The sequence below is a fragment of the Dendrobates tinctorius genome, unplaced genomic scaffold, assembly GCF_039654945.1.
Source record: "Dendrobates tinctorius isolate UK_male_01 unplaced genomic scaffold, ASM3965494v1 ptg000249l, whole genome shotgun sequence".
Classification (NCBI taxonomy): domain Eukaryota; kingdom Metazoa; phylum Chordata; class Amphibia; order Anura; family Dendrobatidae; genus Dendrobates; species Dendrobates tinctorius.
In genome coordinates this window covers 4,168,620-4,193,590 of record NW_027361916.1, presented here as the reverse complement: position 1 = coordinate 4,193,590, position 24,971 = coordinate 4,168,620, and the positions used below count along the sequence as shown (strand labels likewise).

Below are 24,971 nucleotides of genomic sequence, written 5' to 3'. Positions count from 1 at the left end.
AATGGTGACCACTCTCTGCTCATTCTTCTCGACCTTTCTGCAGCTTTCGACACTGTTGACCATCCTCTCCTACTCTCTAGGCTCCAGTCACTAGGCATTAAGGACACTGCTCTTTCCTGGTTCTCCTCCTATCTTTCCGACCGCTCCTTCAGTGTTCTGTTTTCTGGCTCCACTTCATCTCCTCTTCCTCTCGCTGTTGGGGTACCTCAGGGCTCAGTCCTTGGCCCCCTTCTCTTCTCTCTCTACATGGCCCCAATTGGACAGACCATCAGCAGATTTGGCTTTCAGTACCATCTTTATGCTGATGACACATAACTGTACACATCATCCCCTGACCTTACCTCCACTGTACTACAGAACGCCACTGACTGTCTGTCTGCAGTCTCCAACATCATGTCTGCTCTCTATCTGAAACTCAACCTCTCCAAAACTGAACTTCTTCTGCTCCCACCATCTACCAACCTCCCTAAATCTGACATTTCCCTCTCTGTGGGTGGTACCATAATAACACCCCAACAGCAGGCGCGCTGTCTGGGTGTTATGTTTGACTCTGATCTCTCATTCACCTCCCATATACAATCTCTTGCCCGCTCGTGCCGCTTACACCTAAAGAACATCTCTAGAATCCGCCCTTTTCTCACCATGGAAACAACAAAAACTCTCACTGTCGCCCTGATCCACTCCCGCCTGGACTACTGTAATGCTCTATTAATTGGCCTCCCTCTCACTCGACTCTCCCCTCTCCAGTCTATCCTTAATGCAGCAGCCAGGGTTGTCCATCTGGCTAATCGTTACTCAGACGCGTCCGCTCTTCGCCAGTCGTTACACTGGCTGCCAATTCATTACAGGGTACAATTCAAAGTACTTGTTCTCACTCACAAAGCTCTCCACAGTGCGGCACCCCCTTACATCTCCTCCCTCATTTCTGTCTATCGGCCTAACCGACCGCTGCGCTCTGCAAATGACTTTCGACTAACCTCTGCCCTAATCCGTACCTCCCACTCCCGACTCCAAGACTTCTCCCGTGCTGCGCCAATTCTCTGGAATGCTCTACCCCAAGATATTAGGACTAGAGTTGAGCGATACCGTCCGATACTTCAAAGTATCGTATCGGATGGTATCGGCCGATCTTTAAAAAAAGTATCGGTATCGCCGATTCCGATACCGGAAGTCCCATTCAAGTCTATGGGACTTCCGGTATCGGAATAAGAAAAACCCTTTCCTGCCCTTGTACAGCCTCTCTGGGGTCTGTACTGGCCTTTCGGGGGGCTGTGCCGGCCTGCCAGGGGGTCTGTGCAGGCTCCGGTGGTCTGTGCCGGCCTGCCGGTGGTCTGTGCCGGCCTGCCGGGGGGCTGTGCCGGCCTGCCGGGGGGCTGTGCCGGCCTGCCGGGGGGCTGTGCAGGCTCCGGGGGGCTGTGCCGGCCTGCCGGGGGGCTGTGCCGGCCTGCCGGGGGGCTGTGCAGGCTCCGGGGGGCTGTGCCGGCCTGCCGGGGGGCTGTGCCGGCCTGCCGGGGGGCTGTGCAGGCTCCGGGGGGCTGTGCCGGCCTGCCGGGGGGCTGTGCCGGCCTGCCGGTGGTCTGTGCAGGCTCCGGGGGTCTGTGCAGGCATCGTCCGATGGGACTACAAGTCCCATCGGGCGATGCCTGCTACCATGACAGTGATTGACACATTAGCCAATGATGGGACAGTAGTAGTCCCATCATCCGGCTAATGTGTTAAATGTAAAAAAAAAAAAAAAATACTACATACATACTACATACATACTACATGCATGCTACATACATACCACATATATACTACATGCATGCTACATACATACTACATGCTACATGCATGCTACATACATACTACATGCATGCTACATACATACTACATGCTACATACATACTACATATATACTACATGCAACATACATACTACATACATGCTACATACATACATGCTACATACATACATGCTACATGCATGCCACATACATACTACATGCTACATACATACCACATATATACTACATACATACTACATGCTACATTCATACTACATACTACATACATGCTACATTCATACTACATGCAACATACATACTACATATATACTACATGCATGCTACATACATACTGCATGCTACATACATACCACATATATACTACATACATACTACATGCATGCTACATGCTACATACATAACACATATATACTACATGCATGCTACATACATACTACATGCTACATACTACATATATACTACATGCATGCTACATACTACATGCTACATACATACTACATGCATGCTACATACATACTACATACATACTACATATATACTACATGCATGCTACATACATACTACATGCTACATACTACATGCATGCTACATACATACTACATGCTACATACTACATATATACTACATGCATGCTACATACATACTACATACATACTACATATATACTACATGCATGCTACATACTACATGCTACATACATACTACATATATACTACATGCATGCTACATACTACATGCTACATACATACTACATATATACTACATTCATACTACATACTACATATATACTACATACATACTACATACATACTACATACATACTACATACATACTACATACATACTACATGCATGCTACATACATACCACATACATACTACATGCTACATACATACTACATGCTACATACTACATGCATGCTACATACATACTACATGCTACATACTACATATATACTACATGCATGCTACATACATACTACATACATACTACATATATACTACATGCATGCTACATACTACATGCTACATACATACTACATATATACTACATTCATACTACATACTACATATATACTACATACATACTACATACATACTACATACATACTACATGCATGCTACATACATACTACATGCATGCTACATACATACCACATACATACTACATGCTACATACATACCACATATATACTACATACATACAATACATTCATACAATACATACATAGACATACAGTACATATAACATAGAGTAACATACTTACCAATACTTGTCACATTGTTCCCCGAAGCCATTGTCTATTCCGGGATAAATATTAACATAACAAACCACAAAAATACTCACCCACGATCCGAAGCAGTCCACGAGTGTGTCCCACGACGATCTTGGGTAGAGAACTGCAGCATCAGATGATGCTGCCGTTCTCTACGGGCTGCAGGAATCCAATGACGGAAGGTAGGTATCCTTCCGCACTGTATTCCTCCGCCACTTAAAAAAAAAAAAAGTCCCTAGTCTCACTTTATGCCATTGCTGTGTGGGAAATTCCCACACAGCAATGGCATAAAGTGAGACTAGGGACTTTTTTTTTTTTAAGTGGCGGAGGAATACAGTGCGGAAGGATACCTACCTTCCGTCATTGGATTCCTACAGCCCGTAGAGAACGGCAGCATCATCTGATGCTGCAGTTCTCTACCCAAGATCGTCGTGGGACACACTCGTGGACTGCTTCGGATCGTGGGTGAGTATTTTTGTGGTTTGTTATGTTAATATTTATCCCGGAATAGACAATGGCTTCGGGGAACAATGTGACAAGTATTGGTAAGTATGTTACTCTATGTTATATGTACTGTATGTCTATGTATGTATTGTATGAATGTATGTAGCATGTAGTATGTATGTGGTATGTATGTAGCATGCATGTAGTATGTATGTAGCATGCATGTAGCATGCATGTAGTATGTATGTAGTATGTATGTAGTATGTATGTAGCATGTATGTAGCATGCAGTATGTATGTAGTATATATGTAGTATGTATGTAGTATATATGTAGTATGTAGTATGTATGTAGCATGCATGTAGTATATATGTAGTATGTATGTAGCATGCATGTAGTATGTATGTAGCATGTAGTATATATGTAGCATGCAGCATGTATGTAGTATGTATGTAGTATATATGTAGTATGCATGTAGTATGTATGTAGTATGTATGTAGCATGCAGTATGTATGTAGCATGTATGTAGTATGTATGTAGTATATATGTAGTATGTATGTAGCATGCATGTAGTATGTATGTAGTATGTATGTAGCATGCAGTATGTAGCATGTATGTAGTATGTATGTAGTATGTATGTATGTAGTATGTATGTAGCATGCAGTATGTATGTAGCATGTATGTAGTATGTATGTAGTATATATGTAGTATGTATGTAGTATGTATGTAGTATGTATGTAGCATGCAGTATGTATGTAGCATGTATGTAGTATGTATGTAGTATATATGTAGCATGCATGTAGTATGTATGTAGCATGCATGTAGTATTTTTTTTTTTTTTTTTTTTTTTTAACATTTAACACATTAGCCGGATGATGGGACTACTACTGTCCCATCATTGGCTAATGTGTCAATCACTGTCATGGTAGCAGGCATCGCCCGATGGGACTTGTAGTCCCATCGGACGATGCTTGCACAGACCCCCGGACATCAGCACAGCCCCCCGGCAGGCCGGCACAGCCCCCCGGCAGGCCGGTACAGACCCCCACAGGGTGCACAGACCACCGGCAGGCCGGCACAGCCCCCCGGCAGGCCGGTACAGACCCCGGGCAGGCCGGCACAGCCCCCCGGCAGGCCGGCACAGCCCCCCAGCAGGCCGGCAGAGACCCCCGGAAGGCCCGAAATGACGGCGCATCATGATGCGCACACACTGCGCATCATGATGACGTCAGGCCGTCAATCAACTGAACTTCCGATTCCGATGCCGAATTCCGATATTGAAAAAATATCGGAAGTCGGTATCGGAATTCCGATACAGCAAGTATCGGCCGATACCCGATACTTGCGGTATCGGAATGCTCAACACTAATTAGGACCATCCACAATTTGCATAGTTTTAGGCGCTCGCTCAAAACACATTTGTTCAGAGCGGCCTATCACATTCAGTAATCAAAGTCATGATATGTTTGTGTGTGTGTAGCCCATTCACTATCTCCATCTAACCCCCACCCCCTGAAGGTGACTGGACCATCATTGTAAATACATCATTGTAAATACAAACCTGTGCTTTGTATCTCCCCCACCTCATTGTAGATTGTAAGCTCCCACGAGCAGGGTCGTCTTATTTCGCTTTAATTATTGTATTGTTAACGTTGTTACTTATGACTGTTGTGTTTGAAACTGTTTAACTGTAAAGCGCTGCAGAATATGTTGGCGCTATATAAATAAAGATTATTATTATTATTATTAAGGGAGAGAAGATTCATCCGATAAGATCTCAGGGATCTAGGAAGCCAACAGCATCATTACCCTCCGCTTTCTCTTACAGGCCCAGCATAAGATTTTTCTTTAAGTGATTTTCTATCTTGTCAGCACATTCTAGGTACGCTGTCATTTGGCTTTATAGTTACAGATCTGGGCAGGGAACAGTCATCGTCTCCCAATGTGAAGGAGAGAATGGCTGATGAAATCAATTATTAAACCTTATATACAGTAAGTCAGTTCAGATATGGTGTACCAAGATGGCGTCTGTGTCTTCAGACAACACTCTGGAAGGAATCCTTGGAATGCAGAAGCTGAGATACTGGATACCATATATGGAAGTGAAGGTGAAATGGACCTATCATAGACTGACACTGGCTACTCAGAAGATTGTGTGACACCCATCTCCTGTCACTTTGTCTTTAGAATAAACTTCAGTTGTGTGCAAGCCTTTACTGAGAAAGGAGTAGACATCTAACTCTGTGTTCAGTGTGACTCTTCAAGCGCGCACTCGGCCTATATTAGTTCAGGTACAAGCAATCAAATAGATCTCGCTTTAAGGGATCACCCTCACACTAATCCCAGGGGGTAGGTGGATACTCCAGGTCGTAAGTTCTATAGAAAAGGGCTTTCAATGCCCAAAGAAATTTGAACAGTTTTGGGTGGAGGAGAATGTTGTGGTCTAGAGGCAAAATGGTGATCATGGTAATACGGCCGAACTACACCACCGATAAAGCAGCCACAGCCGGTGACTGAGAGGAATCTGTGACTTCTCTGCATTCAGTGGTTACTACTCACCTGGGTAGTCATATGTGGGAATCTCCTCTTTACACCACTCATCACCCCTCACATATGTCTCTGTAGTATTAATATGGGTCAGATCTTCACCCTGAAACAAATATTGTAAAAGTCACAGACAGATGGAGAAGTCCCATCTATGATCAGCTCTAATCCTGCCATCTCCACCGTTCTCATTACACAAGTATAAAACATATAATACTGGTGGATAAAACAAGACTGAGCACAAGACCTTCACAGCCGTCTACACATCATAGATCTCCTGACACCTTCTCTCCATCTACCTGATGATCCTGAGGAGCACTGGGATCTTCTTGGTTACAGTCCTGTGGAAGAAGAGGACGGGGACATCTCTCTGGTGTTGTCCTCTTACTGGATAGATCTGGAGGAAACACATACAGGGACTTCATTCTCTACATACAGATAATTATAGGCCGTGTGTATTTAGTCCTGTCTATTACCTGGTGATGTGAGGGGCTGGGGAACCTCCATTATGACGTTCTTGTACAGATCTTTGTGTCCTTCTAAATACTCCCACTCCTCCATGGAGAAATAGACAGCGACATCCTGACACCTTATAGGAACCTGACACATACAATAATACCGTCATCCCCCCGATCCCTTCATAGTGTTACTGTATAATGTCCCAGCATTCCCAGCAGTGTCACCTCTCCAGTCAGCAGCTCAATCATCTTGTAGGTGAGTTCTAGGATCTTCTGGTCATTGATGTCCTCATGGATCAGGGGGTGAGGTGGAGGCCCCGTGATTGGGCTCAGGGGTCTTCCCCATCCCTCAGACACAGGGTCCTGACAGCGATCACTAGAGGTGTTCTTCACCACTGTGTAATCCTGGTTATGGAGAGACACATTAATAAATCTCACTCCAGACATTTCCAGAGTCCTCACCTCTCCAGTTCTGTCCATCTGTTATTCCCATAGATAAGAATGATGTAATATGACGTCATCAGAATCTCTCACCTCTCCAGTGAGACGGAAGAGGATCTCTAGGGTGAGGTGTAACATCCTCTCCACCATCTTGTCTCTGTCCATATCCATCCTTGATGGGTAAATCAGGAAAATTCTCTTTTGTAGAAGATCTTCACTGAGACGATCCGATATTGTAGAGACCTGAATGAGAAAAAGATGATCCGATGTAACATCATAAGAATCCTGTGTAATAATACAATTACTGGAGATAATAAGGGAAACATATGAGGAGATTTATTATCTTACAGGGTTTAGTTTTCTCCCCTGACATCTACTAATAAAACCTATATATTTAGTCCACAGACAACAAGCAGTTTCCTCCTCGTAGTCGGCAGCTGAACACGTTCCTCATAGACTCATCTTCCATAACGCTAATTCTTGTCTCATTACCGACACTGGAATCGGCATTAGCAATACTGCAGGAGAGATTCATTACACGCGACATGAGAAATAACTCCTTCATGATGAGGACGACATCTTCATCTTCTACTGCGGCTCTAGAGACAGATTTGGCCAGAGTCGGTCACTGCCTCCATCCCCACCGGCCGTCTATATGAAGGTTTCCCGTCTTCCCCGCACTGGAATCTTCCATCACGTTAGATCTCAGCTCTGAGTCACACACAGAAGTTTGAGGCTTTTAGAAAAGATTTTTTGTTTCCATAAACACAACGGACAGAAATGATCTGATCCCAAAGTCTCCATGTACAGTGATTTATGGGGTTTATTTCTGGCCTTAGACTTTCCTATATTACAAGAAAAACTCCAGAAAAAGCCGATATTAAAATGTTTCTAAGGAAAATTGGCTCCAACAATTCTTGTAAGAAGAAAAAAATAACAAAAAAGCAGAAGACACATTTTATAATTTTTAATATGTTAAACATTTATTAAAAAGAAATTAATCTTTTTGTGCCCCAGGACATAGATGAACACCGCAGGGACGGCACAGATGAGGATGCAACAAAAACCCTGACAGTTTAACCCCTTGCTGCTGTGGAAAGCAAGCATGACATCTAAGAAGGTGTGACAGAGTTTGGCTGAATGCCCCCCGCCCCCAAGTACTCGATAGTATGGGGCGGCCTAGTTACTCCGATACTTACATGCCTAATAATGGTGTCTGGGCTGCAATGTATGAAGGTCTATTAGGCCGGGCCAGAGGCAGCGTCCAATAAGTTACCTTATAACGCCCCCATACACATTAGACTAAAGCTCCATGAAAGCACTGATTTCGGGCGGTTTGGCCGACCATATAATGTATTTGGGGGCCTCCCGACAGATGATGTCAGGGCAGAGAAGGATCTGATATCCTGAATTTCAGAGGATAATCCGTTTGTTCTTCCTGTAGATAATCCTCCTCTAGAGGAGTCTGGAGGCGACTCTCTCATACAGACCACAGGAAAGCTGGAATATTTGTGTGTATGGGGGAGTCGGGAGAGAGCGCCGTCTGCCAAATGACCGATCAGCCAACTCTGATCTCATGTGTATGGGGCCGTTAGTATTACACTGACAGGCAGTGATGATACACGGCACTACAGTAGTACAGGGCATCACCGGAGCCATCAGAGGCTTGTATGTTGTGTGATCGCACTGATCAGAGGGGTTTAAAAAAGGTTTAAAGTGGAAAAAAAATCACAGTTTCAGCAACAAGAAATATCCGTCACTATATGGAAAGCAGAGTCACTGCACAATGTTAGTTACGTCACGTCCATAACTACTTTATTATACTCTATTATCCTGTACACAGTGGAGTAGATAGAAATCACAGATCCCACAGCAATAGCTGGAATTGGATCCTCCAACGTAAAGAAAAGAAAATCTCTCTATCTATATACACTGTTCAAAAAAATAAAGGGAACACTTAAACAACAGAATATAACTCCAAGTAAATCAAACTTCTGTGAAATCAAACTGTCCACTTAGGAAGCATCACTGATTGACAATCAATTTCACATGCTGCTGTGTAAATGGAATAGACAAGAGATGGAAATTATTGGCAATTATCAAGACACCCTCAATAAAGGAGTGGTTCTGCAGGTGGGGACCACAGACCATATCTCAGTACCAATGCTTCTGGCTGATGTTTTAGTCACTTTTGAATGTTGGTTGTGCTTTCACACTCGTGGTAGCATGAGACGGACTCTACAACCCACACAAGTGGCTCAGGTAGTGCAGCTCATCCAGGATGGCACATCAATGTGAGTTGTGGCAAGAAGGTTTGCTGTGTCTGTCAGCGTAGTGTCCAGAGGCTGGAAGCACTACCAGGAGACAGGCCAGTACACCAGGAGATGTGGAGGGGGTCGTATGAAGGCATCAGCCTAGCAGCAGGACTGCTACCTCCACCTTTATGCAAGGAGGAACAGGAGGAGCACTACCAGAGACCTGCAAAATGACCTCCAGCAGGCCACAAATGTGCATGTGTCTGCACAAACGGTTAGAAACTGACTCCATGAGGATGGTCTGAGGTCCGGACATCCACAGATGGGGGTTGTGCTCACAGCCCAACACTGTACAGGACACTTGGCATTTGCCACAGAACACCAGGATTGGCAAATTCACCACTGGCGCCCTGTGCTCTTCACAGATGGAAGCAGGTTCACACTGAGCACATGTGACAGCCGTGACAGAGTCTGGAGACGCCGTGGAGAGCGATCTGCTGCCTGCAACATCCTTCAGCATGACCGGTTTGGCAGTGGTCAGTAATGGTGCGGGGTGGCATTTCTTTGGAGGCCGCACGATGTTGGGCTGTGAGCACAACCCCCATGGAGACACAATTGTGCCTTTACCTGGAGATAAATTCCCAGTGGGGGCAATTTCCAAAATGCAATAACTTAAGTGGGGAATTCAGCTCTTTTCACACTTAAGGGATCTGTATATGGAGACTACAAACTACAGTGGGGAAATAAGGATTTGTTACGCTGACAATTTTGGGGCTAAAGTCACATTTTTGTGAGGAAAAAAAAGTAAAATTGTCATTTTTTCCTTCCACATTGCTTAAATTCCTGTCACACTGTCCGAATTCAGATATCGTCCTGCGAGAAAGGAGAATACAGGGAGCGAAAGGGTTATTAGGACTCACAGGAGGAACCGGCCCAGAAAGCAGAAGATCCAGGAGTGTCCGCCACATATATGACTGCTCTGTGCACAGGACCTGTGATGAGGTCACAGGAGGGGAGGAGTCAGGGGTCACATGATCAGGGGCCTCAGTGTGTGCAGGACTCAGTGTGCTGGAGCGCTCCCGATAATCAGCTGCGTGTGTCGCGCTGTGTGATAGTCACAGCACCTGCATGGAGGGCGACACATGCAGCTGATTATCGGGAGCGCTCCAGGGATCCGGGGTCCCGATGCAGCTATTCGGTAAGCGATATTAGCCAATAACAACTTCTCCGACGATATTCGCTCATCTCTAGTAATAACAGCTCAAAGAAATTCACCAAACTTTTCATTAAGTTTAATAGCAAGACCCTATTAAATATTGAGCACCAGCGGGATGAAGCATTGACAGCGGCATGTAAAAGTGTGGGCGCCCCTGGTCAAAATGACCGTTGTTGTGAGCAGTAGTAAGATGAAGATGAAATGATCTCTAAAAGGCCGAACCTCTAAGATGACACATGGCCTTTGTATTTTAGGCAAAAATAATAATAAAAATAGATATATATAGATTTTTTTACAATTTCATAATTGCAAAAAGGAAAAAGGGGCGATGCAAAACTTTGGGCACCCTTGGAGATTTGTGTACTGAGATAATTTTGACCAAGATTTCACACCTTAATTAGCTTGTTAGGGTTATGGTGAGATCACATGGTGACCAGGAGCTACAGTCTGAGGAAAGGGCTAAAAAGCCTTCACTAGACCCCTGTACAGCTGTATAATGAGGCCCAGGCTTTATAGTGAAGGGACAGGAGTGAGGGCCTGTGCCCAGGAGCTACAGACTGAGGAAAGGGCTAAAAAGCCTTCACTAGACCCCTGTACAGCTGTATAATGAGGCCCAGGCTTTATAGTGAAGGGACAGGAGTGAGGGCCTGTTCCCAGGAGCTACAGTCTGGGGAAAGGGACAAAAAGCCTTCACTAGACCCCTGTACAGCTGCATAATGAGGCCCAGGCTTTATAGTGAAGGGACAGGAGTGAGGGCCTGTTCCCAGGAGCTACTGACTGAGGAAAGGGCTAAAAAGCCTTCACTAGACCCCTGTACAGCTGTATAATGAGGCCCAGGCTTTATAGTGAAGGGACAGGAGTGAGGGCCTGTTCCCAGGAGCTACAGTCTGAGGAAAGGGCTAAAAAGCCTTCACTAGACCCCTGTACAGCTGCATAATGAGGCCCAGGCTTTATAGTGAAGGGACAGGAGTGAGGGCCTGTTCCCAGGAGCTACAGCCTGAGGAAAGGGCTAAAAAGCCTTCACTAGACCCCTGTACAGCTGTATAATGAGGCCCAGGCTTTATAGTGAAGGGACAGGAGTGAGGGCCTGTTCCCAGGAGCTACAGTCTGAGGAAAGGGCTAAAAAGCCTTCACTAGACCCCTGTACAGCTGTATAATGAGGCCCAGGCTTTATAGTGAAGGGACAGGAGGGAGAAAAGTGGGGAAAGGAGCCAGAAGAGCCGGACTGCCCATCACTAACCTGCAGAGCCGCACTCCACATATATGGCTGCTCTGTGCACAGGACCTGTGATGAGGTCACAGGAGGGGAGGAGTCAGGGGTCACATGATCTCCGGAGTGAAGATGCTCCATGGAGCCTTCTCCTCAGTCAGTGACATTCCCGCCATTATTTGCCCCTCACTACTGGCACAATTACCCCGCGCTGCCTTTTCTACACAGTGTTATGTGTGGAATGTAACGTGTGTTTTCTCTGGAGGGAAATAGACCCCACACATGAGGGAATTCTCACCAGTTACCGGCCGTCTACTATATGGCGGCATATGATTGTGCTATCGACTCCACACCAGGAGCTAAAATGCCCAAATCTCGGTTATTTCCCCCCTTCCAGAGTCCGGCTGAGGCTCATATACGGCCATGCTCCTCTCCAGTCACCGTGGGGGGTTTGGTAGAAGGATGGAGGGTTGGGCCTGTGAGTCACGGGTCACCTTCCCTATCCTTTACCCCTTATACCTGACCTGTTTATCCAATTATCTGGAGCTAAATGGTTTTACAAACTTACCATGAGAGGGGAATATAACCTTATAAGTGTACGTCAGGGGGACGAATGGAAGACCGCATTCAATACACCTGAGGGGCAGATATAAAATCTGATGCTGCCATTCAGGGTAACCAATGCTCCGGCAGTCTGTGAAAATGTCATTAATTATATTTTTTCTCACTGATTGGTAGATTTGTGGTAATTTTCCTGGATGATATAGTGAGTTACTCCTGTCCTCTGGAGGAGCATGCTGAGCATGTCAGACAGGTTCTCCAGGTTCTTCGTGACAACTATTTATTTGGTAACCTGGAGAAATGACAATTTGTGGTACAGCAGGTCCAGTTCTCAAGACATTTGGCTTCTGCATTGGGGGTTCAGATGGACCCCGTTACGGTCCCAGCAGTCCCTTCATTGGTTTGGACTATAAGCCGCACTAGACTATAAAACGCACCCCAAATTTTCAGAAGGAAAATAGGGCAAAAGTTAATGTGTCAAATGGGGGTCTGTCCCACAGTCTGAATTCAGTAAACCCGGGGGGGGATCGGCAGCGCTGGTGGAGCCGGGTCACAGGAGGTGTGCGGTGATCCGGCGATGACCTGACTTATCCCAGGCTGGTGCAGCAGGAGCCTCTGTAACATCTGTAATCTCACTGAGGCCATTTGGAGTAAGGGGGTTTAGTTTATAAATCCAGAAGATTTCTTCCCGATGTAGTTGTCCAATGCGATTCTGACCCTGTGGGGGAATCTCCTCTGTGGGGAATATTCTCAGTTGTGTGGAATCTTTCTTGTGTTTGATGGTGCAGTGACGTGAAAGCCCATGTTGGAGAAAACCCTATGGAGTATTGGGACGGTGTGAGTTCAGCCTTTTGTGGAGGGGTTGGGTCGTCCTTCCCACATATAATTTCTGGTATGAGCATATAATCACGTAACATAACTGGTGGAACATGACATGGGACTATTGGTCAGGAAAATTTCACCAGTAGAAATAAGGGTGAATTCAGAGAGACCATGGCAGATCGAGTCACAACAGAGGCAAGTTTTCAGATTGCATGTAAGGAGTTTATTCGGGAGACAGGCGATTTTTAGCAAATCTTCCTTCTCTTTTATGTTTCTTGGTGCTAGGACATTTTTCAATGATGGAGGTCTTCAAAATGTCAAAAAGGGATTGCTGGGTAATGTTTTTCCCACTCCAGCTGTCTGACATGCTCATGATGCTCCTGCAGAGGATGTGAGTAACTCAATATATCATCAGGTAAACTACCGCAAATCTACCCATCGGTGAGAAAAAAAATGACATTTTTAAAGACTACCGGAGCATTGTTTAATCTGAATGGCATCACCAAATTTTCACTATGCCCCTCCGGTGTATTGAATGCGGCCTTCCATTCATCACCATTGTGTATACGTATAAGAGTAATCATAAAGAATTGAAGGAATTGTCACCCAGATCCTTCTTACAATTTTATTCCATGGTGAAACATGACATCAGACCATATTAGAGTGCGGCGTGCAGGTAGCAGGGAGCTATACAGATGAGAGAGCCTGACGGACTACGGCCGTTTCGCACTTGCTTAGCACTTCTACCGGTCCATGCTTGTCAGGGGGTTACCCCACTTCCTTTTAACAAGGGTTAGGGAATGGTTAACTGAGAAGTGCAAAACATTTATAGTGAGTACAGTGAAATGATTAATATAAAAAATTAAAATATAACATAGATCATAGCCACACAGACATATTCAATGTATCACTGAGGCCAATGGGAACTTGTGCATCGCAATCCTCAATCCATGCTGCTTCTCTTGTTAGTAGTAATCTATTCTGGTCACCGCCTTGTACAGGATAATCAGCGGGCTCAATTCCTGCAGATCTCAGCACATCGGGGTCCGCATTATGGACCTCTCTTATATCATTAATGTCACAGATCCTTCTCCTGTGTAACTGAATGGAAATGTTCTCTGAGCCTGATGTGCCGCGGTCTAATAGTCTGGGCAATATAATAATTGTCCTGGGCAGTATATGACATAAAGCGCTTGCTCTGTGCGGCCCGTGATTGGTTTATCTACCGTCATCGCCCCGATCCTCAGATTTCTCCTGTAAGATGGAGATGACAGAAGGAGCGATCCCCACAATGGAAATGGCCTCTTGGGCGTCTTCCATGTAACCGGTGACTTTATTGTTCTTCTCCTGGAATCTTTCCTGTAGCGATGTCATCTAAGTCACCGCTTCTTCTAGAAGCAATCGCGGGTTGTTCTTTGCTGCTACGGCTAAATCTTTATCTCCTCACAAATGCCAATTCCTGTTTATCGCTGATTTTATTACATTCATATTGGGATTAGGTGTAAAAGTAACAATAAACCTTTTATTATCTCGTCCTTTTTCTGCTCTTCCTCCTGGATCTTGTAACTAGACCCACATGGGTTCCTCCGTCGCTCTAGCACAGTGTAATAATGTTGGCGGATGACCTCTGTGTAATAAGTCGTCTGTCAGGTTATTCGCTTGTTGTAGGAAACCTTCTTCTCTACTATTCACTGTTCTCAGCCTCAGATACCGGCTGTATGGTCGGCCTCTGTTAGTATGTTCCAGGTGCGCATTATTAGAATGGAGGGACATATTGGTGGCTGCAGGTTTTTATAGGTGCTGGTTATTATTCTACCATCCTCTATTTTATTATTCACATCTGAGAAATCTAAGTTATTCTGTCCAAATTGTGAATAAATCTCATATTAACCTTATTCTCCTCGATCAGATATGTAATGAAATCATTAACCCCTTTCTGTATCAGCCCACACCAGAAACACATCATCCACGTACCGGTGGTCTGCACGGAGGTGTCAGGTGGGGGTTTACACTATAAATATATTTATTTTCACAGTCTGGCAAGAACAAATTAGTGAAACTGCAGCATCTGGCGCCCCCATCGCTGTCCCCGTCATCGGGGTGGACCAGCTGCCCCCAGAAGAGAAGGCCTTATGGGACAATATAACATTCAGGCTTTCCAGGATGAATCCAATATAGTCATCTGTTTCAGCAGTTTTTTCCATAGATTTTTTATTGCTTCCAGTCCTGTGATTTGTGGAATTCGTGCGTACAAGCTCCCGACGTCGATCAAAGCCAATTTATAACCCTCCTGCCAATCTATACCGGACACAGTTCTCTATAAATCTCCGGTGTCCTTGATGTGAGCAGGTGCTATTCTCAGTAATGGTCTCACACACCGGTCTATAAATGTAGATAAAGATTCTGTTACTGATCCGACCCCGCACACTATCGGGCGGCCTGGTGGGGGCGCTGCGTCTTTGTGGACTTTAGGAATATAACACCAATGCGGCTTGTGTGGAAATTCAGGGAAGAGTTTCTCTGATATTTCTTATACAATCATCCCTTCTCTATCTGAAATCTCAGAGAAGATCTTAGTTGTTCCTTCTCGTTATTTGTGGGATCAGCGCTTGTTTTTCTATGTGCTGCTATCTGATCGCTGTCTTTCTGCTTCCTTAATATATTGTTCCATTGCCAGCGGCGTATCTAGGGGGGGCAGCTGGGGCTGTTGCCCCTGGCGCAGCCAGCAGGGGGGCGCAGTCGGGCCGCCTAATGCAGCGGTCCGCAGTGTCCTCCCTGGCAGCTGCGTTCTGCCGCTCCCCAGCCTGAGAGTCAGCGGTTCTCTGTGTCAGCTGTCAAGCTGACAGCCGGCGCAGAGAAGGTGCCGTGTCGGCTCCCAGGGAACAATTATATACAGACCCCAGTACAATTGAAGCTCTGACCGCCGGGTCAGAGCGACGTCAGCAGCATGATCAGGTCATGTGATCACGCTGCTGACGTCAGTCCCCGACACCCAGAGTGAACGCTGGTGGTAAGTAACTGTGCTCCAATGTGGAGCTGAAAAACCACCAAAGATGGGAGATGGGGGGTGTTAATGTGGGGAAGGGGGTTAATGTGTGGGGGGGTTAATGAGTGGGGATTAATGTGTGTGGGGGATTAATGAGTGGGGATGGGGGTTAATGTGTGTGGGGGGTTAATGAGTGGGGATGGGGGTTAATGTGGGGGGTTAATGTGTGTGGGGGTTAATGAGTGGGGATCGGGGATAATGTGTGGGGGTTAATGAGTGTGGATGGGGTTAATGTGTGGGGGGTTAATGAGTGGGGATGGGGGTTATTGAGAGGGGGGTTAATGAGTGGGGATGGGGGTTAGTGTGTGGGGGGTTTAATGAGTGGGGATGGGGGGTTATTGAGTGGGGGGTTAATGAGTGGGGATGGGGGTTATTGAGTGGGGGTTAATGAGTGGGGATGGGGGTTAATGTGTGTGGGGTTAATAAGTGTGGATGGGGTTATTGAGTGGGGGGTTAATGAGTGGGGATGGGGGTTAATGTGTGTGGGGATAATAAGTGGGGATGGGGGTTATTGAGTGGGGGGTTAATGAGTGGGGATGGGTGTTATTGAGTGGAGGGTTAATGAGTGGGGATGGGGGTTAATGTGGGGGGTTTAAAGAGTAGGGGTGGGGCTTAATGTGTGGGAGGGTTAATGAGTGGGGATGGGGGTTAATGTGTGGGGGGTTAATGAGTGGGGATGGGGGTTAATGTGTGGGGGGCTAATGAGTTTGGATGGGGTTAGTGTGTGTGGGGGGTTAATGAGTGGGGATGGGGGTTAATGTGTGGGGGGATTTAGAGTGGGGGTACATAATGTGTTGGGGGCTTTGGGAGTAGGGATGTGGGGTTATTGAGTGGGTGTGGGGGATATTTAATGTGTGGGGGGATTTGGGAGTAGGGACAGGGGGTTATTTAATGTGTGGGGGTATTTGTAGTGGGGATGGGGGGTTATTTAATGTGTGTGAGGGATTTGGAGTGGGGATGGGGCGTTATTTAATGTGTGAGGGATTTGGAGTGGGGATGGGGGGGTTATTTAATGTGTGTGAGGGATTTGGAGTGGGGATGGGGGTTATTTAATGTGTGAGGGATTTGGAGTGGGGATGGGGGGTTATTTAATGTGTGTGAGGGATTTGGAGTGGGGATGGGGGTTATTTAATGTGTGTGAGGGATTTGGAGTGGGGATGGGGGATTTAATGTGGGTGGGGGGATTTGGAATGGGGATGGGGGTTATTTAATGTGTGTGAGGGATTGGGGATGGGGGGATTTAATGTGTGTGGGGGGGGATTTGAGGACACAAAATGAAGAGTGTGTATGAGGAAACAGTATGGGGGATGGGTGCAGACAGTATAGACAGGGAGCAAACGAGTTAATGTATGTGGACACAGTATGGGGAGTGAGGGTGATGGGATGTGTGCAGACACAGTACCATCCACCTTTCCTACAGCCCCTACCCAACATCCCTACAGTCCCTTCTGTACACTTGCTTTGGCAAAACTAATGTGTATTTAGTCCTGCCAATAAAGCTTCTTTGAATCTTGAATCTTGTATGGGGAGTCGGGGGTAAGTGTGAGCAGACAGTATAGTAAATATAGGAGGAGACAGTATGGTGAACAGGGGGGATGTTAGAGGAGACAGTATGAGGAGGGAGGGGAATAGTGAGGTGACAGTATATTGCAGATATTTTTATTTAGGAGCACTATAATGACACTTCTATCTTTAAGGGCATCGTGTGGAGATTTGCAGCAGAAGACCGGAGAAGATGGAAGTCTGCAGAGACGGCTGTGGATGAGAAACTCATCATGGGGTCTGGACAAGAAGAAGAAAAGGAGACCGACTCCAGAAACAATGTCATCTGTAAGGTACCTGGATGTAAGTGTTATCTGTGATACTGACTAATTCTCTTGTTTTTATTTATGTTAGGAGCATTACAGGGGTTCTCCAGGTTTGTGCTGAGTCTGCAGACATTCTATGTGACTGCAGACTTCTGAATTCTCACAGTGCTCACTGAACGCTGTCAGGATTCTCTCATGCCGGTAATTTACATACATGCGGTCACATGCTGACTAGACATGTGTGGCCTCACTCAATGAAAATGAACAGAGCGGGGCCGGGCACGTCTAGTCGGAATGTGGCCAGAAGTATACAAATCACATACATGTGCTGACATTACTGTACATCGGCAAGGGAGAATCCTAAAAGTGTGCAGTGCATTCGTTGTGAGGATTCAGAAGCTGCAGTGTCAGGATTCAGCTCTGCAGGTTCCCGTGTCATCACATGGACACGTCACTCATATGCGACTCTCATACTTATGGTCCTGTGACAACGAGCTTCTCTTCCTGCTTCTCTCAGTTCTCACTGAACATTGAGAGCATTAGGGAGAGCAGCTCGTCAGAACATGACTAAGTGTGCAAGTTGCATATGTACTTTGGGGGGGCAAACCAATTTCTTGCCCCGGGTGCCAGAAACCTAGATATGCCTCTGTCCATTAGTATTAACACTACATTATTGCCTTTATCGGCTTCTCTAACAGGATCTTGGAGTTTTTATCTCCTTCGGTGCTCGCTGTTGTTTTTTGTTACATTATCTGTTGTTTTTTGTGCAGCACTGCCTGTGTGTCTTTTACCCCTCTGTAAAAAACATAAAAACAATTAACCCGATCAGTAGTGTTGAGCGATACCATCCGATATACAGAAGTATCGGATCGGATTGGATCGGCCCGATACCCAAAAAAGTATCGGGTATCGCCGATATCGATACCGGAAGTCCCATTCAAGTCAATGGGACAGAAATATTGGAATTAAAAAAAACCCCTTTCTTTCCTTGTACATCCTGTTCGGGAGGGGGGGGAAGAGTGTGGGCGGACACTGTGCGGGTCTGTACGGGCCTCGGGGGTCTGTACGGGCCTGATGGGGGTCTGTGCGGGCCTCTCGGGGGTCTGTACGGGCCTGATGGGGGTCTGTGCCGGCTGCCGGGGGTCTGTGTAGTCTGCCGGTGGCCTGTGCGGGCTTCTCGGGGGGTCTGTGCCGGCTGCCGGGGGTCTGTGTAGACTGCCGGTGGCCTGTGCGGGCCTCTCGGGGGTCTGTATGGGCCTGCCGGGGGTCTGTGTAGACTGCCGGTGGTCTGTGCGGGCCTGCCGGGGGGTTGTATGTGCAGGCATCGTCCAATAGGACTACAAGTCCCATCGGGATATGCCTGCTACAATGACAGTGATTGACACATTAGCCAATGATGGGACAGTAGTAGTCCCATCATCCGGCTAATGTGTTGAATGTAAAAAGAAAAAAAATACTACATACTGTATATACAACATACATACTACATACATGCTTCATATATACAAAATACATACATACTACATGCATAATTCATATATACTACATTCATACAACATACATACTACATATATACTACATTCATACGACATACATACTACATATATACTACATTCATACGACATACATACTACATTCATACGACATACATACATACGACATACATACTACATTCATACGACATACATACTACATTCATACAACATACATACTACATTCATACAACATACATACTACATACATACATACATACTACATTCATACAACATACATACTACATATATACTACATTTATACTACATATATAATGCTACAGACATACAACATACATACAATACATACTACATTCATACAACATACATACATCATGCTACAGACATACAACATACATACATACATTATACATACATACTACATACAGACATACAGTACATATAACAGAGTACATACTCAACATCACTTGTCACTTTGTTCCCTGAAGCCAGTGTCATCTATGAAAAAAATTAGAAAATAACAAACAAGCGATATACTCCCTGATCCGCAGAAATCCACGAGTGTCCCACGCTGATCTCCCATGGAGAACAGCAGCATCAGCTGATGCGACCGCTCTCCACGGGGCTTCAGGAATCTAATTAAGGGTAGGTAGGTATCCTTCCGCACTGTATTCCTCTGCCACTGTAAAAAAATAGTCCCTAGTCTCACTTTTGGCATTGCTGTGTGAGAAAGTTCCCACGCAGCTTTTGCCATAAAGTGAGACTAGGGACTATTTTTTTAGAGTGGCGGAGGAATACAGTACGGAAGGATACCTACCTCCCGTCATTGGATTCCTGAAGCCCCCTGGAGAGCGGTCGCATCAGCTGATGCTGCTGTTCTCCACGGGAAATCGGCGTGGGACCCTCGTGGATTTCTGCGGATCAGGGAGTATATCGCTTGTTTGTTATTTTCTAATTTTTTTCATAGATGACACAGGCTTCGGGGAACAAAGTGACAAGTAATGGTAAGTATGTACTGTATGTTATATGTACTGTAGGTCTATATGTATGTATTGTATGTAGTATGTATGTAGCATGTTGTATGTCTGTAGCATGTTGTATGTATGTAGTATGTATGTTGTATGAATGTAGTATATATGTAGTATGTATTGAATGAATGTATTGTATGTAGTATGTATGTTGTATGAATGTAGTATATATGTATGTTGTATGAATGTAGTATGTATGTTGCATGAATGTAGTATATATGTAGTATGTATGTATGTTGCATGAATGTAGTATATATGTATGTTGTATGAATGTAGTATATATGTAGTATATATGAATGTTGTATGAATGTAGTATATATGTATGTTGTATGAATGTAGTATGAATGTAGTATATATGTAGTATATATGTATGTTGTATGAATGTAGTATATATGTAGTATATATGTATGTTGTATGAATGTAGTATATATGTATGTTGTATGTAGTATATATGTATGTTGTATGAATGTAGTATATATGTAGCATGTATGTAGTATGTATGTTGTATGAATGTAGTATATATGTACTATGTATGTAGTATAAATGTAGTATATATGTAGTATGTATGTTGTATGAATGTAGTATATATGTAGTATGTATGTAGCATGTATGTTGTATGAATGTAGTATATATGAAGTATGCATGTAGTATGAATGTTGTATATATGTAGTATGTATGTTGTATGAATGTAGTATGTATGTTGTATGAATGTATTATGTATGTATGTAGTATTTTTTTTTTTTTTTTTTACATTCAACACATTAGCCGGATGATGGGACTACTACTGTCCCATCATTGGCTAATGTGTCAATCATTGTCATTGTAGCAGGTATCGCCCGATGGGACTTGAAGTCCCATCGGACGATGCCTGCACACACAAGACCCCCGGCAGGCCCGCACAGACCACCCACAGCCGGCACAGACCCCCCCAGTAGCCGGCACAGACCCCCGACAGCCGGCACAGGCCCCCGGCAGGCCCATACAGACCACCGACAGCCGGCACAGGCCCCCGGCAGGCCCGTACAGACCACCGACAGCCGGCACAGGCCCCCGGCAGGCCCATACAGACCACCGACAGTCGACACAGGCCACCGCAGTCGGCACAGACAGCGCATCATGATGACATCATTTCAGCAGCCAATCACAGCCACAACAGTGGCTCATAGCATTATGGGAACTTCCGATTCCGATATCCAATACTGAAAAAATATCGGTACTCGGTATCGGAATTCCGATACAGCTAATATCGGCCGATACCCAATATTTGCAGTATCGTAATGCTCAACTCTACCGATCGTAAACACCGGAAATAGACAAAATATGAGAGTGCCAAAATTATGTTTTTATGGTTGGCACAATTCCACAAAAAATTGCTGTAACGAGCAATCACAATTGTACTAATAAAAACGTTATCTCGTCCTGCAAAAAATAATCCATCATACAGCTCCACCGGAGGAAAATAACAATGTTACGGGTCTCGGAAAATGGCGAAACTGCTCCAAAAATGTTTCTTTGCAAACCTCAGATTTTTTTAATCCACTAAAATAATTAAAAAAACTGGACATGTTTGCTTTTTTACAGAGGGAAATGAGATCATTGGGTGTGAAACATAGAGCCACAAGTCACCTGTGTATAGAGCGAGTGTATAGAGCTGTGAGCCTATAGTAACCCACTAATATCTGGATTTATACGTAATGCCACCACTAAATGCTCCATCACCGGTGTGTATAGAAGTGATGAGGGACGCCCTTGTCTCGTCCCATTATTAATAGATGATGTGTCAGATAGGAGGCAGTCTCCCCTAATTATCAGTTTAAGGTCAGTGTGTAAGGAGAGAATGATAGATAACAAGAAAAGGCCCAACCCAATATGTCGTAGTATATCCAAAGAAATGGGCCTACCATTAATGGCACTTCAAAAATACTGATATATCCAATAAGACAGAAGTATGAGCCATAAAATATACAACTTTATTAAAGCACAATGGCCGAACAATAAAGGCACAATAAAAAGGAGATACCTGGCCAATAAACCAAACAAGGTAAGTATGTATGTATAAATCCACTAAGGGATGTACCAATAAAAGATGAAGAAAATCTTATGACTGAATAGCATCCCACACACAAAAAAGGCTTCTCCCCTATGTGTCGTCTATGATGTTTATTAACAGTTGATTTCCAAGTAAAATATTTCCCACATTAAGAAAATGAAAAAGGCTTCTCCTCTGTGTGACTGCTCTGATGTCTAACAAGAAGCGCTTTCTGGTTAAAACATTTCCCACATTCTGAACATGAAAAAGGCTTCTCCCCTATGTGACTGCTCTGATGTCTAACAAGAAGCGCTTTCTGGTTAAAACATTTCCCACATTCTGAACATGAAAAAGGCTTCTCTCCTGTGTGGGTTCTTTTATGACTATCAAGACTTATTTTCCATTTAAAACATTTCCCACATTCTGAACATGAATATGGCTTCTCTGCTGTGTGGATTCTCTGGTGCTTAACACAATTTGATTTATTGTTAAAACATTTACCACATTCTGAACAGGAAAAAGGCTTCTCCCCTGTGTGAGTTCTCTGGTGGGTAACAAAATGTGATATCTGGTTAAAGCATTTCCCACATTCTGAACAGGAAAAAGGCTTCTCTCCTGTGTGAATTCTCTGGTGAGTAACAAAATGTGATTTACGTGCAAAACATTTCCCACATTCTGAACAGGAAAAAGGCTTCTCCCCTGTGTGAGTTCTATGGTGATTAACACAATCTGATTTATTGCTAAAAGATTTCCCACATTCTGAACAGGAAAAAGGCTTCTCCCCTGTGTGAGTTCTCTGGTGATTAACAAAATGTGATTTCTGGTTAAAACATTTCCCACATTCTGAACAAGAAAAAGGCTTCTCCCCTGTGTGAGTTCTCTGGTGAGTAACAAGCTCTGATTTCTGTTTAAAACATTTCCTACATTCTGAACATGAAAAAGGCTTCTCTCCTGTGTGAATTCTCTGGTGAACACCAAGGTCTGATTTCTGATTAAAACATTTCTCACATTCTGAACAGGAAAAAGGCTTCTCCCCTGTGTGAGTTCTCTGGTGAATAACAAAATGTGATTTCTGGTTAAAACATTTCCCACATTCTGAACAAGAAAAAGGCTTCTCCCCTGTGTGAGTTCTCTGGTGAGTAACAAAATGTGATTTACGTGCAAAACATTTCTCACATTTTGAACAGGAAAAAGGCTTCTCCCCTGTGTGAGTTCTTTGGTGCCTAACAAAATGTGATTTCCATGTAAAATATTTCCCACAGTCTGAACATGAAAATGACTTCTTTCCTTTAGGAGCAGTTTGTTTTTTAATGCCTCTTTTGTGACTTTGATTTTCCTTAGTAGTCAGTAATGAATCAGAAGATAGGACCGGTTTCATAGCATCAGATGACAGATCTTTGCTGTGAATGGATGATGGTATATCTTGAGTAACCGCAATCACTTCAGTTGTAACTTGTAGGATCTCAAGATCATCAGATTTAAAAATTGAAGATGTCAGCTGTCCCTCTGATCTCCTGGTACAGCCATCTGCTAAGATAAAAAACAATTATTTTTAATAAGATATCTGAGTTTTATTGTCAGGAACACCGCACTACACTCGCTCACTGAGCCAGTGCGCGTGTCCTGAGTACAGAAACAGTGTTAAAAGATACCTGTGGAGCAGAGTAGCAGAGGTGACCATGCGTGCATCAAACTATCGGTGTCAGGATCCTGTCAGCGCCGGAAAGTAAAGATGCACAGGACCTGAGGACGCTGAAGTTAGCAAGCTGGCACAGGACCTATGGTCATGTGACTGCAAGGGGGCGGGGCTTAGCGTCCTGCTTTCAGAGATGACAGGACACCATACAACAACTCAGAGTCAGGAAAAACGGAGGTCACACACAGTCCGGGCAAACGAGGCACAGGAGGGACAAACTGACGGGTGGTCAGACAAAGCCAAAGGTCATATACAAGACGGCGACGTGGTACCAAGGGGACAAGCAGAGGGAAGTCGGGTCACAAGCAGAGAGTCATACTCGAGAGGTAGCGCAGTACAAGAGGGACAGGCAGAACTCGAAACAGGGACAGAACTGGATCAAAACCAAACAAGCAAGTTATCAGGCACAAGGCACACGTACGCACAAGGTCAACTAACTCAGCCGAGGGCAGGAGTATAACTGACACCGGACCTAGGTCCAGCGAGCATTAAATAGCCGCCCTCTGCCAGAGAGAGGCAGAAACAATTAACCCCCAGTCTGATCAGGATGGGCCAAAGCGAAACCCCGCCCTGGATCATGACATTTATATTTTTGAACATTTCTACTTAAACTGTCTATAAAAGTGGCAAGCTATGTAAAAAAAACTTTATTTACCAAGACAAATGACAGTTCACAGTCTAATAGAAAACCTTGTTGGATGAACCAGTAGTGTGCGGTGTCCAACTGTTTGTTCATTCTGCCTCCCAAATATCAAATATAGAGAAACCAATCAATGTTATGTAGGTGAAAATAATACCAATTCTCATCTCACAAAAAACAAGTCCCCACTCAGGTCGTACATCTGTCAATGGAAAAACAGA

General features: G+C 44.7%; 1 protein-coding gene across 1 annotated transcript in view; it reads right to left on the bottom strand.

Annotated features, from left to right (window-relative positions):
- LOC141063334 (uncharacterized) overlaps positions 1-24,971 on the bottom strand; it is a 54,717-nt gene that overhangs the window by 5,055 nt on the left and 24,691 nt on the right. The window contains exon 7 of the mRNA XM_073557382.1: positions 22,590-23,944. Coding sequence (XP_073413483.1) covers positions 22,590-23,944 — 1,355 coding nt within the window. The remainder of the gene's footprint in view (positions 1-22,589; positions 23,945-24,971) is intronic.